This window comes from Paramisgurnus dabryanus, chromosome 11 (genome assembly GCF_030506205.2).
Source record: "Paramisgurnus dabryanus chromosome 11, PD_genome_1.1, whole genome shotgun sequence".
NCBI classification, from domain to species: domain Eukaryota; kingdom Metazoa; phylum Chordata; class Actinopteri; order Cypriniformes; family Cobitidae; genus Paramisgurnus; species Paramisgurnus dabryanus.
The window spans coordinates 20,008,903-20,027,358 of record NC_133347.1 but is presented as its reverse complement, the minus strand read 5'-3'; the positions used below and the strand labels follow the sequence as shown (position 1 = coordinate 20,027,358).

Sequence of the window (18,456 nt, the reverse complement as noted above, 5' to 3'; positions counted from 1 at the left end):
GTCAATCACATATTCAAGAACAGAGGGAATACACAAGGATGACTCTGGGGTAGATTTAACATTTTTGTATTTATAAAATTATATATTGCAACAGTTGAATTTTAACACACACAAAAAAATAGTGTAACACTTTACAATAAGGTTCATTAGTTAACATTAGTTAATGTATTAACTAACATGAACAAACCATAAGCAAAACATTTGTTACAGTATTTATTAACCTTAATCTTTAATTAAGCTAAATAAAGCGTTTAATTGTTTTTTCATGTTAGTTCACAATTCATTAACCAACTATCAAGTATTACTAATTGTTGAAATTAACATTAACAAATATTAATAAATTCTGTATAAGTGCAGTTTATTATTAGTCCATGCAATTAATGTAGTTAACTAATGTTAACTAATTAACCTTATTGTAAAGTGTTACCCAAATTTGTTAATGATGTGAACAACATAAGAACTGCATGGACAACGTCTTCACTGACTCCTAAGTGAGAGAAAGATAAAGAAATGAATGAAACCAGGAACATTTAGTTGAACATGTTCAACAACTCTTTAATTTTTGATTTCAAACTTTAAAGATTTTAGTCACCACAGAGCACATACATTATATACGGTACAAAATTATATCAATCTTCATACCAAGTAATGTTCATATTAGTATTGCATAGTGTTCATTACAGGATCAAAGGTTCTTGAAACATTCATGTCAATAAAGCACATCTGAGCAAATAAAAAATAATAATAGAGAGAGATAGATAAATATAAATATTAAATATTTAAAGCACACATTGTGATGTATGCAGCAGCAACTGGATGCTCTCCCCTCTTTTTTTCAATTGTTTGTCTATGATTCGATTAAATTCCTCCACTTCACTGAAATAGTACATAAAGAACATAATCACTGATTAACAAAAATGCTGTTAAAAAGTGGTACACAGTACAGTACAGTACAGTACAGTAAACAGTACATGACACAATCTAACACATGGTATTTTAACAGTCAATTATTATGATGGCCTAACTGTTATGTCTGACTATAAAATGTCACATGTCTCAATCAACATTAAAACCACATCTAAATGAAGAGACATATTCATAACATGGTAACGTCAAAAAGGCTGACTGTGATCAGTTAAAACATATTTATATTATTTTAACTAAAAAAAAAAAAAAACGAGTAACTAACTAACAAGTTTTTACAACCAGCGTAATACAGTTTTCTTGTACTGTCACTAAGTCAACACAAGCTTTTATGCAACAGTTTAATTAAACGAATGTGCTAACAAGTTATTTACAGCATTATTCTATAAAAAGCACGTTGAATGACCTCTGTGTATGAAATGTGCTACACAAATAAACGTGCCTTGCCATATTACGTATGATGGATATGCAAGACTATTTAGCAAATCACAATCACTATGTTAATCGGCTATGTTAACTTTCCAATGAAATGCATCACGATTGTATTTAATGTTCAAATAAAAATTGATTCAAACTTGATACTCACACTCTGCTTGTCATCCATCTTTGTTGGTCCTCTAGTTCGCTAGGTGGCATGGTCACTAAAAACCTAGGGTCCTATAACTGCGGTCCTATGACTACGGTCCCGAAACTGCAGCCTCCGCTTGTGCAGGCAGATGCTACTCGGTGTGGCTACAGGTTCCTCCCACCTGTTGTGCAGGAGTGATGCTGAGTCCCCTCATGGGATACAGGCAATACAGCATCCGAACAACAGCCTCTGGATATGTACAAGAAACATCGTATTCCTTTAAAGTCTTATAAAGAGCAATTTACCAACATTATACAATGACTGCAAATCATGTACGAAAGCGTCGAAAAGGAGGCTCAGCAAAAAGATAACGGTAAGAAATAAATCTATCGCAATACACCTGTCGCAGGCCTACAGTATTCACGACTGAGTGCTTGCGTCGTTACCAAACGATCGTTTATATCTTGTGCGTTGTTTCTTTAATTTAGACGCATTAATACAAAACAATCGTTTGCATAACGTGGAAGATGCAACTCCAAACTGGAGCTGTTATAAACTGATTATTGACCCAGCTTTGACCAATGAAACTCAAAAACTCTACCGCTTTGATGGGCAACACTTTAGCGAACCTGTGAGTAAACCTCTTTAATCGCAATATATTCGTATGAATATTATTTTCGCTTATAAACGAGCTTCAGATGTAATGTTTAGATGTTGTTCACATTGTCATAGACTCTATAGTTTTCTGCATTGATAAAACCATATACAGTATATAGCCTACTGAATTATTTTCTAATGGCAGCATCCTGGATGTTTCCCTGTGGATGTTGTACGAGATCCCAGAGTAATTCGCTTTTGGACTAAATTCAAAGAAGTAGATTTTCCTGTTCCCAAACTAAAGGTCAGTACCAGTTGTAGCATCACATAAATAACTGATTTAACATTTTGCATTTGTATTACAGTAATCCCACATGAAAAAAACTTTAAATTATAATAGAAATATAAAATACTTTTGTAAATATTGTAAACGGTATTGTAAACGTTTTTTAAAAAAAACTTATACTATAATAAATACTACATTATACTATACTAGTATACCAAAGTTTATAATGGTTTAATATAGTAAATACTTATATTGTCCCATCCACCAGATAACTAAGAACATAAACATTACCATTACAGACCCACACAGATATTATGGTTTCCCTGTCATATTTTTCAGGCTGATGTTATTTTATTGTTTTGTTTCAAGCCAGTGTTGTTATATGTTCTCAACCCACAAGATTGACAACCACATAATTCTGTCATTATTTTTTCTTCACATTTCTGTTTTCAATATATATTTTTTTAGGTTGATGAGTATTATGTTGGCCCACCAAAAGAGTTGACATTTGCAAGGCTCAATGACAACATTAGAGATGGTTTCCTGTCAGACATGTGTAAACAATTTGGAGAAGTTCAGGATTTGAAAGTTTTGTACAATCCAAGGAATAAGAAGCATCTGGGAATAGCAAAAGTTATTTTTGAATCTGTAAAAGCAGCAAATAACGCAATAAAAAAACTCCATAACACTACAGTGATGGGAAATAACATTCACGTGGAGCTGGACCCCAAAGGTAAACACATTTCTTTCATAAATTCATATCCCATTTATTATCAAATGTAGTTTTAGGGTTCTTATATTGTAGTTGTTGGGCGTTTTGCAATATTTTACATGTAAAAGCTGTTATATCTATAAAAATACATAAAATCTCTTATATCCTTTGATTGGTTGTAGGCATAAAGAGAAAGCGATACTTCCAAATGCTTGCTAGTGGTTTATATACTCCCTTTACTCTCCCTGTTGGAGATGAGTCCTGGGGTCCCCAGTCACCATCTTCCATCACAGACACCTTTACTGTAAGTACATACAGCAAACAGTTTATCTTTGTAATTTGATTGTTATTTAAGCAACACCAAAGAGTTTTTTTTACCTTAAAATAACGTTTCCACTCGAAACAGGGTGAACGGCACTTTCACATTCGCTTTGCAGCCCTCTATTGGCCAAAACCGCACCAAAAAAGTTTCCAACCATCTGGTCGCGGTCCTGTAGTTCGAGGGAAAACTACAAAAACTTGCTTTACGGCAGACCTACACTCCAATCAGAGCTACCCACTAAACACAGGACGTCGGATAGACGTGCAGATCATGTCTATATTGGGTCCGTCGGTCCATGACCAATTCTGGACATGTATTCGACGTCCAAACTAGGTCCACTATTTGGACGTCCCACCATGACCCTATTTGGACGTCATATTGACAGGCAACATTTGACGTTTAAACTGGGTTATTTTTTGGACGTCATTTGGACGTCATATTTACGGGCAACATTTGACGTTTAAACTGGGTAATTTTTGGACGTCATTAGGACGTCTATGACAGGTCTATGTCTATATTACATGATTAGGCCTATAAAAATGTGTTTATTTACAAATATCAGCATTATTGTACCAACATGATTAATACATATGAATAGTCTATATTATTATTACAGTACTGTTTTTTCTGCTTTCTTGAATTACGTACAAAATCCATCTAAATGTACCATTAAAAATATGTAATTAAATGTGTAGTTTGTTATATTAAAAGTATATGACCATACTAACAATTTAACATGAAAATATTGTCATATTAAATTGTTCATGATATGAATGCAATAAGAATGCCTTATATACAACCTGAAAGTATGGCCATGTGGCCGAGTGGTTATAGAGACTTCTTTGTAACACGGAAATCGGGGGTTCGAATCCCACAGATGTCTGAAAGGTTTCGGTGCGGTGGATGGGTGAAGTGCAGAGGCAATCATGTCTTTTCGGTTTTTTCATGTCTCTTTTCCTTACACGGCGGTCCTACGGTTGTCAACATTTTTAGACGTGCAGAACACGTCGAAAAAAAGACGTCACCTGGCGTTACAAAACAACCCCTTTTATGGACCGGATTCGGACGTCCAAAAATTACATGAAAAAGACGTAATTCCGACGTCACTTTGCGCAGTGGGTAGCTTTGCTGCAGTAGGCTAAATTATTAACGACAGTGGTAATGGAAAATTCCATTTCTAACCTGTAGGGGGAGCAAAGAGCAAAAACTCTTTAGTGTTGCTTTAAAGGAGACTTTTGCTCAAACAATTGTTTCCAAATATACAAGGTGACTAGTAGTTCGATGCTTGAGGTCTACTGTTTCCTTTTGGTCAGTACTTCAATTTAGAGGAAACCGTCTTCGAACAGTGAGAAAGGAAGCACAGATTACTCGGCCCTGTATAACTGTGTAAATGATTGTAAATTGTGTAATTTTTTTGTGTAGTTTTAAGTGTTTTATTTTAAATCTTGGGTTGAACAAAAACGCGTGATTTTTTATTTCAATTGTAGACTTTAATCTCTATGAATCTTTCAGGAGTGTGAACCACTGAAGAAGCTGTCCTATGCATTCTCATCTTCATCATCATCCTCAATATTCAATGGTTCCCCCTCGCTGGATTGTTCTACTCCTTTATCCATGGACACAGCCTATTCCAGTATGCATCAGGACACACCCAGTAGCTTCTGGCAGACCCCTCTATACCAAGATACTCCTTGCACCCCTTCTCTAACCAATAGTAGACCAGGCACTCCATCTCAGTGTGAAAGAACCCCAAATGAGGTTTTACAGATAACCTCCAATGCCCCTGTTGGTCAACAGTCCATTTCAAACTTTTTACAGCTACATCCTGGCCTACTTCAGGCAGTCGCAGATAAGCCTAGCATTATACAAGGTGCTGTGCAAAACTTTTGGATGCAAACTCTCTCTCAAAATGGCTGTTTGCCAAATAAACAAAGAACTCCAGGAAACAATTCCTACCTTCTCAGCACCCACATTCATAGAGGACACCGGGGGAGACCTCTTGGGAGTAAATACCAAAACGCATACAATCGTAGACCAGAGCACCACTATATACATAGACCTGCATATAGAGGATCTCAGAATCGATCTGGACCTTCAGCCAAGCAAATGTATTTCAGAAAATTTCAAGAATATCCAACCACGCAATCACATTCAGATAAGCTCCAATCCGTCACTCACTATACACGTGACAAGAACAAACCTGATGTCTGTTTAGGGCAAAACTTTGCCGTGTCAGTTAAGGGCCACAGTGTTTCTGGAGATCCACCATCAAAATCACTGCCTTTAAATTCCATTGGAGTAGATGTTCATCATGTTTATCCAGATATGCAAAGTCAGACTCCTTTCCAAGTGTCCTGTAAGACACCCCAAGAGGTGGACCAAAATCATTGTGAAAATAGTTTACCACAAGACCAAAACACCCCCAAAAAGTGTCTCTCCCTTGAAAGTATACAGGGCCAGTCAGACCCTAAAGTGCTGTGTCTTCCTAAGTCTCCCACTCCAGATGCAAAGCCTGACAGCCTGGACTCTCGCATCCAGATGCTTCTTAGTGCTGGAAGTCCACTTTTGCCCATCCTGAATCAAGATTGTTCAGACTCAGAAACTACGACTGAAGACCAAGATACAGACTCTGTCTCTCACCCCCAACCCTCCCCAAAAGCTCCCATCTCCTCCTATGCTCCACCTGCTGATGTTGTCCCGAACCGTGACCAAACCTCTTCAACTGCTCTTATTAATGGTTCACATTTACAAGACAGATTTTGTGAATCTGGCATTGAGGACGTGAGTCCTACTCCTCTTCCCAGCATAACAGAGGAGAAGCATGAACATCAGTCAGCTAAGAGGTCCATGTCCTCCAGAATGAATGTAAGTGCAGCTGGCATTTGAATATCTGCAAAATACTCCAAATTGGTGCCAGTTTATTCTTCAGCTGATGTCAGTGTGGGGCCTAAAATTATGATACACCATAATTGAGGGGATACTTTATAAAAAAATGAAAATTCTGTTATCATTACTCATATTACTTTCTTCTGTAGAACGCAAAAAGCTAAATATTAGGGCCGAAAGCATCATACCATTCACTTTTTTGCATCTTTTTCATTGAATAAAAGTGAATGGTGCTTGTCAGTCCCTGACATTTTGCTATTTTTTCCAAAAGAAGAAAGTCATAAAAGGCTGAGTGAATAATAATGACAATTATGATGAGGAATGATTTTGTATAAAATATCTATCTAAAATGTACGTTTTAAAATAATATTGACATATATTTGAATAATGTTTTATGGGTCATCTTGAGAATTCAAATAAGTATGAAATTCATTCCTAGGTTAAACAAACCCCAAGTGAAGAAGACATTACTTCCGATAAACCGTCTAGTATACCAGTGATCTGCAGCAACAGAGACTCTGTACCTCCATCTGTTCCTCAAATCCTCCCACCTCCAATGCTTATACCACCACCTCCACACTTCCCCTCGTTTCCTACTTCTAATATACATTCAAATCTGGGGCCGCCTCCTCCAAGACCTCTTTTGTTACCTAGGTACCCTTCATCCAAAAACCAGCAAGCTTGTAGGCCCCCAAACTGGAAGAGTCCGATACCTCTTCCCATACCTACTAGAATAACACAAGGGCAAGTATCATTTTCACCTTCTTTCCCCCCTCCACCGGGATGCCCTCCAAATTTTAATTACATAAACCATGGCCCGCCTTACTCTGGGTGTTCATCTACCATATTGAGGTATAGACCTCCTTGGCCCCCTCTCCCTATGCCCATATTCAACCCATCGGTACCCCCACCAGGTTATGTCCCTTTAAAAGAATTTCTCCATAAGGCTACAGTGGATGGAGTTCTGGCTGTTGTAGCTTCAGAGCTGCGGGCTATTGTAAAGAAAGACATACATCGCCGGATGATCGAGATTGTGGCCTTCAAAGCATTTGATCAGTGGTGGGATGATAAGGAACAGGAAGCTAAGGTGGGATTTCTTTTTTCTCTATCCTTGGTTTGTGTGTGTGTGTGTGTGTGTGTGTGTGTGTTTATATATATATATATATATATATAGAGAGAGAGAGAGAGAGAGAGACTGTAATCCAATGTAAAAAAAAGAAATGTGTTAGTAAGTTACCTTGTTGCCTTTAAATTTTGAGTTCATTCAATTTAAAAATATTAGTTGACTCAAAGACAACATGATCTCATGGAAAGTTGTGTTATAGTCATGAAAAATTTGATAAATTTATTTGTGTCCATGGCTCAAAAATCGCACAAATTTCTATAAATATTTTTTCTTGGCCGTTGCAAGACTTCCTTTTTTGTGTCATTTTATGTATTGTTTTCTCTTTTTTTTTCAAAATTTTAAATCATTGTCACTTGGGGTTGGAGTTAGATTTGGGGTTTGGGTTAGGATGTCTAATAATGTAACAGAAGGTGATTCTACCCCCTACCCCAAGCAACAATGGTAAGAAAATAGAAAAAAACAATGAGAAAACAATACATAAAATGACACCAAAAAAGAAAGTCGTGCAACGGACATAAAAAAACGATTTATAGCAATTTGTGCCAGTGACATGAAAAAGACATTTTGTGCTCAAGGCACATAAAAAACCTGAATCTTGTGCCATGGACACGAATAAATGAATAAATTTTTTGTGACTATAACACAACTTTCTTTGAGATCAGTCTGCTCAAAGAAGTTGTATAAAAATTTGATTCATTTATTCGTGTCTATGGCACAAAAATCTCACAAATTTCTATAAATAGTTTTTCGTGGCTGTTGCACGACTTTCTTTTTCGTGTCATTTTATGTATTGTTTTCTCTTTTTTTTTCATATTTTTAAATCATTGTCGCTTGGGGTTGGAGTTAGATTTCGGGTTTGGGTTAGGATGTACTTTTATGTATTGGTTTCTACATGTTTTTCTTCCGCTTTTAAAACTATTCTCGCCTGGAGTTGGGGTTAAAATTGGGTTTTGGTTTAGGATGTCTAAAAATGTAACAGAAAGTGTTTCTAACCCCTACCCCAAGCGACAATAGTAAGAAAATAGGGAAAAAAACAATGAGAAAACAATACATAAAATTTACAGCTTTGCACCTAAAGAGTTAATATTAGTACCTCAGAGGTAAATATTGGTACCAAAGAGAGCATACACTCTAAAAATGGCTGGCTTGTTTTTGACCCATAATAGGTAAATATTGGACAGAACATGTGCTTGGTTAAAAATTACCCCATGCTGGGTCAAAAATTACCCAATGTTGGGTTGTTGTTATGCAACCATGGGGTATTATAACCCAGCAGTTGTGTTAAAATAACATTGGGTAAATTTTTAACCCAGCACGTGCGTGTTCTGTCCAATATTTACCCATTATGGGTCAAAAATAACCCAGCCATTTTTAGAGTGTATTAGTAACTCTAAAGTACATATTAGCACAAAATGTATACATATCTGTACATATTAGGACCTTTTTAAAGGGTACTGCACCAGTGACAGAAGGGGTACATATATATATTTTTTAATGTTCTAGCCTTTTATTTGACATTATACAATCATATGCAGATTAATCAGAGATTGTTGTTGCACTGTATTGTTTTATGCCTCTAGGTATCTGCCCCACCTGTTAAATCCGGTGGAAATAAAGATATAGCGCCTAAAGGGACAGTGCAATGCCTGAAAATGGGGTCTGCAGGGTGTGAAGGCACCATACTGAGCACAGGAAAAATACTAAGCCTCCCCGGTGCCATTAAACTCCCTTCTTTTAAGGTACAAGCTTGCAGTAGCTCATCACTTTGGCTCCTCTGTACATAAAGCCAGAGTTTATCCAAAAAAATGAGCATTGGGTTGTCATTTACTAACTTTTGTGTAAACCCATCTATTATTTCTAAAGATTTGATTGTTGGATGTTTAATATTGATTTGTTTTAATCCTCAGTTAAAGAGAAAGAATCAGCCGGGTCAGAGCTCCACTGAGGTCAAAAGGATCTGTCCTTCACCAACTCCTGAGCAGTCTGATAATGAAGGTCAGCTTTAAATTACTCAGATGTGTGCTTTTAATGAGTTATAAATTGTATGAATTAGATCTGTCACATTTGAAAAATATATGATCAACATATTTGTTTTTAAAGAGCCAAAGGAGAAAACAGCCCAGGAGAATAATGAAGAGATGACTGAAAAGGCCAATGACTCATTGGTAAAACGCAGACATTCCAGACCTCTGCAGTTAGAAAGTGATGAGGAGGAGGAAGAGGAGGCAAATTCTGAGAATGTGGAGGACCAGAATTCTGAGGAAGATCAGATGCTTGGTCAGGTATCATTTAACTTAGAAATCCTAATTTAATGAACCTTAATCTAAATGACATTAACACTGATGTGTTGATCTTCAGATAACATGAGTGAGTGGATACAGGTGTAATGATTTCATGTTTTTTTTTTTCAGGAGCGTGCTATGAAGAAAGTTGATGAATTAAGTAAAGATAAAGAGGACGATCTCATAAGAGAAGATGAAGATTACTCAGATACAGGTTTATCTTATGATTGCCATTGTTTGAAATAAAGTTCAGTTTCCTGTTTGGTGAAGAATTCATTACATTCAGAATTTTTATTCTTCAGATGTTATCAGCAACACAAGTTTAGGTTCTTCTGCATCTAAAAGCCAAGGATACGACTCCTTTGTCTCTCCCAGGACTGTCTTAGACTCTCCATCCGTTAATGGCTCCTCAGATTCTGACTCATCAGATGACAGAAGTGAGGACTTCTCAGACTCGCTGTCTTCTGAGGAGGAAGATCAGCTGGACGGTGAAAATCAAGTTAACAACAACAACAACAACAGTATGGTAGAAGTGATATGGATTTCATCAGATGAGGATGATAATCACAACAGGGAGATGGTGGACACTCCTGTTCACTCGCCCTGGGAAGAAGATCTAGAACCCCCTGTGACTCCATCTGCTCCGTTTTCTGTTGAAAGTGATGTAGACCACACATGGCTGGGTTAGCTCATCTACTTTAGTGCTAAAGCATTCCCTTGCTCAGAACGTAACATATTCAGATCCATCCACTAGGGGTCACTGTATAGACGAAATTTAAATATTTACTCTTAACACAATTTGTTGTATTGATCTTTCAGATTTGGGTTCAAGAACAGCAGAAGATCCAGAGGAGGAACTGAGTGTAAGGGTGTACATGCAAGGTCTAAAGTTACCTGACCCTCTCAAATACACCATGCAGGACCCAGTAAAACACTGTTTGACAGATAGACTTAAGCTGCCAGATCCGGTGATATTTTTCTCAGACCATGAGCCCGAGATGCCACATCCACCATCGCCTTCATTTACAGGATTGTTAGGTAAGAGTGTCAGGTTTTGACAATAATGTGCACAGAAACAGATGAATCAATTTGTTTATTTGCAGACATGATATTTTTGTTACACTGATATTGTATATATTAAAAAGAAAAGTGCTGTCACATAAAAAAAATATTTGTGACCCTGTCTGTAAAACCTATAGGCTAAAGTCTAATAATGAGATTTGGAGCATCAAAGTTTGATTTTACTCATTAATTTAAATCATTGACATGATTTTACTCAGTCAATACTAACATTTTAAGGTTATAATTTCACAAAACGTTCTTTACATTAGGATGATTTTATAGAATCAGTAGACTTAATCACAAAAAATGCATTTAGCTTAGTTTTCACAGCCTATATGGACTGTAGTAAAAAAGTCATAAGTGGTTCTTAAACTTTTTCGGTGTGCGGCCCCCTTGTATACAGTGCATCCCTTTGTGGCCCCCCAAATAATTTTTTTGACATAAAACTTTCCAAAACTTCATATTTGAATTAAACAAAACTTATTAAATTATATAATGTAGTGCTATTGGTTAGTAGCCTTATTTATCTGAGATTTAATTACACAGAATTTATGATAAATTAATTAATTTTATTAAATGTCATAAAACCGGGGCCCCCCTGGCACCAAGGGGCCACAGCCCACAGTTTGAGAACCACTGATCTAGATGATTATATAGTATTTTCATGAAATCTAATCTCAACATGCTTTCAGATGATTTGGAGACACATTATACTACAGATTCTGAGGACCAGGCGGTTATTACAGAAACAATGGAAGATTCCGAGAATCTCCGACCCATCACGCCCACTGGCTCTTTGCCCGAAAGTGACCCTGATATGGAGCTTGGACGTAGACTTTCACCTCCTGCTGTAGAGGTGGTTGAGCTCCCACACACACCTGGTGGATGTCTGGAGATGGAGGAGGGCGAGGATGATCTGGTTTTACCTCCAGGTCCACCTACACCTTTACCTCCTCCTCCATCTCCAACAGGTGCACAGGAACTGGCATGCTCACCTGTTTATGAGTGTCCTCCTCTCCCTTCATCATATCCGGTGTATGAAGAAACACCAAAAACCCCTGGCAGGATGAACAGTCCTGCCCATATTTCTGACTCGGAGGGGATAACATTCTCTTTCTCAAACACATCTCCACATGCTGAGTACGGGATCCCTAGGACTCCAGGGAGAGATATGTCCCCACCTGCTATAAACTTTGGTGACATGTGGGCCGATCAGCACAGAGCCAGCTCGCGACCTGTCCAGACATGCACAGTTGAACACCATCCTCGCACCCCTAATCATCGAATTGCTAATGCTGGTCATTCTAATCATCATATAACTTCATTTCAAACAACACGTTTGGACACAGCACGCTTAAAAAGACGACGAGAGCAGATAAAAATGAAAAGACGGATGATTGAATTACAGCGCAATAGACAGTTTAGAACTACAAAATCGTCTCTAAATCAGGTTTTGAGGCCTTCAAATCATGTATCTGACATCAGGACTGGACATATGCTACCAGAAGCTCAGACACTGAAGGACAATCTTAACCAGAGGCTGTTAGAGAAACAAAGACCGCAGGAGTCATCGAACCCATGGAGAACATGGAGAGAATCGAGTCAGCAGTCCTCAATGCATCACCTGATGTTTACTCCTCGCTCAAAGAGAAGAGAGAAGTTGCTCCTGCATGCTGTCTGGACTAAGGGAGTAAATGAAGAGGAGATCAAACATCTGAAGGCCACCTATGAGAGTCTTCTGCTGAAGGATAATGACCGTGATTGGCTGAGCAGTACACGTTGGATCCCACATCCTCATATCCTTTAAAGCTCACATAACACATGCTGTTTCTGCTCATCTCATGTTAATCTTTAGTACATATAGGCAAAGTTTCCCGGACACTCCTAGACTAAAATAAATGTAAGAGCTGTCCAAACTTAAAACAACTTGCACTGACATATCTTAAAATACATCAGTGCCCTTTTATTTTGTCTCAAAATGCACACAAGTAATGTTTTTAGTAAGGCATGATGGTCTCGGGCCATTCAGAAATACCACTTTGTTGGCAGAATCCAACATCACATAGGTTTTTCAGCAAAGTCCTCTAAGTGCAAAGAAGAAGTGGATGAACAACGGTGCATATATGTCACATTGCAAGAGTTTTTTCCTAGTTAAAGGAGATATCCTAGAATATCCTAGAACCTAAACATAGGAGACAGATAAAAAAATGCAAATTTACAAGAAAACGTCAGACACACTTAAAGGATTTTGCATCTGAGCTTTTCATTTGAGTTTTCTTGTAGCTCAGTTGGTAGAGCGTAATCAGCCCCTCAGTCATGGGTTTGACCCCCAGAAAGAACATATACAGATTAAAAAACAACATTTCACTTGAATGTTTTGTAAGTTGCTCTGATAAAAGCGTCCTCCTAACGCATAAATGTAATGTTACTGCAAAATAACATTATGGCCACCCCAACTGCAAAGCAGTTTACCTTAATGATTTTGTTGTCCACATTGTATAATTTTATTCCTTGACTTTGCTTCACCAACCAGCACTCCTAATGACTGGGCAAGAAGATGGCAGGATGGGGTTCGAATTCACCTGACGGGTTGTGCACGCAGTGAAGGTTATTACTTCATTAGCAAGAGGGATAAGCTGAGATATCTCTGCAATGCACACTCATCTTCAGAGGACTTTACTGTAGACAATCAGGTGGGAGCTTTCGAAGTATTCATAGACTGACTATTTGTCTTTTAAGTTCAATCAGTAAAGACGGAAAGACAGCCTCAGCTGTATCTATGTTTCATGTTTTATCTAATAGACATTTTACACTTAGAATAAACAGAACTTCTGACAAACATGATTGAAATGCTGTAAACTGGCATGAGATAAGGAATGCAACCAACCTCAATTTCGAAACGCAATGAAAAGCTACGGTAGCTGCCACAGTACAAACATGTCATCCTCTAAAGCCCGGGATACACTGCACGATTTATGGCTGTCCCAGATCAAAGATTGCCATTGTGAAACAATTGTCTTGATTTCTGTAATCGTGGCTTTTTATCAGTGGCACTATGTCGTACAGTGAGAGAGGTTCAAGACGTCCGGTTTCCCGGTCTTGCGTCCAAAGATAGCCTTAGATAGATTTCTGACAGTGTCAGACATTCAGCACGATCACCGCAAAGTGTGTTTGCTGCGTACCGGTATTTGTTTACCACGAGCGCATGCTGGTGACGTTGCGCTAACGTGTGACGCAGCCGCCGAAGCTTCCGTCTCATCATCATACAGTCTACATGCTTGTTTAAACAAGTTATGTCGCACAGTGTGATAAGGTAATGATCTTATAGGAGGGCAAAAATCCTGCAGTGTATTCCGGGCTTCTCAACTTCGTTCCTGGAGGCCCACTGCTCTGCCCATTTTGTATGTCTCTCTCATCTGACACAATCATTTCAGTTCATAGAGATCTCTACTAATGAACTGATGATTTGAATCAGGAAATAACTGTGCGCTCACACTAGACCAGTTGTTCTCAATCCTGGTCCTGGAGGCCCACTGCTCTGCACATTTTGTATGTCTCTCTTATCTAATGGACAACAAGATCTCTGCTAATGAGCTGATGCTTTGAATCAGCTGTGTTAAACAAGGGAGACATACCAAATGTGCAGAGCAGTGGGCCTCCAGGACCAGGATTGAGAACCACTGCTCTAGACGCTATTTGCGCATAGTTGGATGCTTGCACATTTTGAGCCTTATTTGTGTATGAAAGTCGCGTGTGAAATTCTAGTCATTTGACACATTCACGCGTAAACTCGTGTTATGGGAGGGGCTTATACAGCTCAAATTGAGTAAACTTACCAGATTGTTCGACCTCCTCGTTCACTTTCTTTCAAACAAGATCCTTTTAATTCCTAAATCCTTTTAAACGAATATGTCTTTTATAGTGATGATTGTCTTCCATTATTGTTTTGTTTTTCTGCCTCCGCTCGCTTCCTGTAATCACGTCACTGCTAGAGCAAGCTCCTGATTGGTTAATGCGACACGAAAATCCACCAAAGTTCAAATTTTTCAACTCTCAATTAAAAAAAACTCTTCCGCGTCTAGTGCATAAGGGAGACATACAAAATGTGCAGAGCAGTGGGTCTCCAGGAAACGTTGAGAACCACTGGTCTAAGACAATGTCAGCGAAATTTAAATGTAAAGTTACTTCAAAAGTAATTGTATTGGATTGAATGCTTTTCTGTGCAGGGAAAGAGTGTGGCTGTTCAGATTCCACCTTCTTCCAGACCAGGATCAGAACTCAGGGCTGAGCAGCGCCGCCTGTTGTCCTCCTTCAGTTGCGACAGTGACCTTCTCAAGTTCAACCAACTTAAGGTGAGGCAACCATCTCAATAACAGCATAACTCAGCATGTGAGAAGAATTAATAGCCTTTTTAAAAAGGTACTCCATCTGTAACCGTTGCTCCAGCCATAGACGTCTTTAAGGCAAATAAAACGAGCGCATGTGTATTATTATCGTTCATCTTCTGTTTGACAGCATATTTTAGTGACACATTTACATCTGACAGAAAACACGATTACCTTACCACATAGATTTGGACTATAACCAATAGCGGCATCCTAGTAAAATATTTTTTTCTCAAAATGTATAAAACCTCTAATAGTTAATCTGTTTTTATTTCACATTTAGATCTCACTGTAAAAGTCCATATAAGCTGGGTATTTTTAAAGTCTTTTTTTTAAAGAATAGCTTTTCCTTTCAGTACTCTTTCTCATGTTGTTTCAAATTTGTTGTATTATTTTTTTCTGTGAAACAAATATATGTTTTTCCTCTATGCAGTTCCGTAAGAAGAGGCTGCGTTTTGGCAGAAGTCGTATACATGACTGGGGCCTGTTTGCAGAGGAACCAATAGTTGCAGATGAAATGATAATTGAATATGTAGGCCAGAGCATTCGACAGGTAAAATTTACACACACACCATTACTGTAAAGAAAAAATGTGTCATTTGAAATTTGAGTGCTCACTGTTTTTATATATTTTTTTCAAGCAGAAACATATGACAATAGTCTGAGAAGTTGGCATAACCACAAAGTGAGATATTTACACAAGCAGATGAGGGGGAATGCAAATGTTACTATATCTTAAATCCTTTCCTTAGGTAATAGCAGACATGCGTGAAAGTCGCTATGAAAAAGAGGGCATTGGAAGCAGCTATCTGTTCCGGGTCGACCAGGACACTATCATTGATGCAACCAAGTGTGGCAACCTGGCAAGGTTCATCAATCACAGCTGCAATGTATGTTGAAACTTTTTCAACCAGAAATTGTTTGTTTGTTAAGTTTGTGTCAAAGTGTTAAAGGCTTTACTTTTCTGTAGCTCAACACTAATGGGTTTAATTCCAGTCAATGCATGAAGCTTCACTACACGTAGTTGTTAATTTGGAAAGAGTTTCTGCCAAATGCATGAATGTAATGAATTCTTTTTTCTTTTATAGCCAAACTGCTATGCAAAGGTGATCACAGTAGAAGCTCAAAAGAAGATAGTCATTTACTCCCGGCAACCTATTGGTGTAAATGAAGAGATCACTTATGACTACAAATTTCCTATCGAGGATGAGAAGATCCCCTGCCTCTGTGGTGCAGAAAACTGTAGAGGAACCCTCAACTAGACATAGACTCATCTCACAGTCTTAAAGTATTAAAAAACAAGATTTGTAAACAGACTCTTATATTTTTAACAAATCCATTTTGAATATGATAGGAATTTGGGATTTATTATTACTCAATGATATGACTATAGGCTCACATTTTGAAATCTTATTGTTTAGTTTTGGCAATGATATGTCTCAAACAGGCTTTTCCATGCATATTAATGATGTTCTAGTTAAATTTTATCATCATGCTTATTATTGGAAGGTTTGGGTTAAATTATTTCCTTTTTAGGGTTTTTATTGTGAATACTATATTAAATACATATATATTTTTGCAACAAAGTGTTATTTTCTGTCTACCAGGTAATGTATACAGGGTTCCCACACATTGGTTAACTTCAAATTCAAATTCAATACATTTCAAAGACTTTTAGGGCTCTATCTTACACCCAGCGCAATGCAGCGCAATGCGCGACGCAAGTGTCTTTCGCTAGTTTCCACCCTAATTTTCACGTTTAGCGCCGCGTTGTTTAAATAGCAAATGCATTTGCGCCCCCTTTTGCGCCCATGGGCGTTCTGGTCTGAAAACGAGGTGTGTTCAGGCGCATTGTTGGCGCGTTGCTATTTTGAGGCAACTAAAATAGACTACGCCATTGACCAACAAAAACCTGGTCTAAAGTCTAAAGTCAATGGCGCAATGTGTTTTATGTTATTTAAAGAGCGCATTAGTAAAATGCGCCTATACACGGGAGGACAACGCGGGTTTGCTTATCACAAGGTACATGAATGCGCAGCAGCACAAAAATGCTTTTAAATATGAAAGATTAAAGGATTGAATGTAAAAGATTATTATTGAGTCTCTTGGACATAAATGAGGACTAATTATGAGACGTTAGAAGGCGCAAAGAGCTGCTTCACCTGCAGCCTGGTAAATAAATAAATGCTTTGCTTTAAACAAATGCATCTTGCATGTTTTTAAATATTTTTTTTAATGCCACCTCACGGATTTATTGTATATGATTACTCTGTACCTGTGGATATGGTGGGATGAGAAACATTTTTAAGTAATGCTTAAAAAAACTTTAAAGTCAAAAGTGCTGAAACGTGAGGAGAGCCGTTTGTAAATTCTTTATCTCCTGTTTGTTACAAATAAAGTATTTTTAGAGTACAAAGCTTATCTTACATACTTGTAAATTATTTTTTGATATTGGATAGCCATACATTTAAAGCAATTACAAGCCTGCTTTTTACTTCCATGACTAAAAGAAAACGGGTTTTAAAGGTTTTAATAAAAAAATAACAATTTCAATACAAGTGAAAAACAACACAATTATTTAACATTAATATTAAACTGGGGATCTTCTTCCTCCGCTTAGTTTTTCAGTTTACAAAGTCCGTCATCTAAATAGGGATTAGACATAGCGCCAGCGCAACTGGCTTTTAAAGGGGATGAGAGCTGTGACTCTCATTGGTTTACTGCACGTTACGCCCAAAATACTCCCACTACAATAGGACCTACCCTTTTCGACCATGCGCTCGGCGCAAAACCATTTTTCCCGTCGTTAAATTAGCAAAAGTGGATTCGGACACGCCCATTTAGACGTTGCGCTGTGCGCTTTAGACAATGCGCTTAGATCGTTAAAATAGGGCCCTTAAGGTCCAATACGCTCAAACTCAAAGACTTATTCTGGGGACACATTTCAAGTGAGAGCAAGGTTACATGTTACCTTGTAAGATACATTGTTACAGTTTGTATCTTGCAGAAACCATTGCGGGAGTTTTTTTGGCACATGTCAGTGTGACATCAAACTGATCAGAGCAAGTCTGTTGTAACTCGGACACTTTTTTAACCGGCATGCATCTCGTGGCGATCACCGGTGATCGATTCTACACAGAATTTGCTTATCTCAAACGAGCCTAGTGTTTCTACTTTCCGCCACTTTCTTGGACGTGAAAAGAAATGAAAACATAACGTTTATAGAAAAAAATATGCTATGTAACGTTACTTAGAGATTACACACTTTCAAAAACGACCCAAAAGAATGAATGCATTGTTGTTGAG

The 18,456-nt window shown here is 37.9% G+C and overlaps 1 protein-coding gene across 1 annotated transcript; it reads left to right on the top strand.

Annotated features, from left to right (window-relative positions):
* The first annotated feature begins 1,741 nt into the window (after positions 1–1,741).
* setd1bb (SET domain containing 1B, histone lysine methyltransferase b) lies at positions 1,742–18,407 on the top strand. Its single transcript, XM_073816285.1, has 19 exons — positions 1,742–1,865; positions 1,981–2,127; positions 2,293–2,393; positions 2,844–3,108; positions 3,270–3,391; positions 4,922–6,274; positions 6,735–7,382; positions 9,002–9,160; positions 9,335–9,416; positions 9,522–9,703; positions 9,833–9,917; positions 10,006–10,386; positions 10,523–10,741; positions 11,458–12,561; positions 13,292–13,458; positions 14,992–15,117; positions 15,584–15,703; positions 15,903–16,040; positions 16,239–18,407. Exons 1-19 carry the CDS (start codon positions 1,823–1,825, stop codon positions 16,410–16,412), a joined length of 5,616 nt encoding a protein of 1,871 aa, XP_073672386.1. The 5' UTR covers positions 1,742–1,822; the 3' UTR covers positions 16,413–18,407.
* The last annotated feature ends 49 nt before the right edge of the window (positions 18,408–18,456 follow it).

What these genes read in the sequence shown, in the direction of transcription:
- setd1bb (XM_073816285.1), top strand. Translation starts at nt 1,823, where the DNA reads ATGTACGAAAGCGTCGAAAAGGAGGCTCAGCAAAAAGATAACG. An exon ending in ACACTTTAGCGAACCTGTGA is followed by an intron (nt 2,128 to 2,292) that starts GTAAACCTCTTT and finishes TTTTCTAATGGC; the next exon opens with AGCATCCTGGATGTTTCCCT. An exon ending in TCATCAATCACAGCTGCAAT is followed by an intron (nt 16,041 to 16,238) that starts GTATGTTGAAAC and finishes TTTCTTTTATAG; the next exon opens with CCAAACTGCTATGCAAAGGT.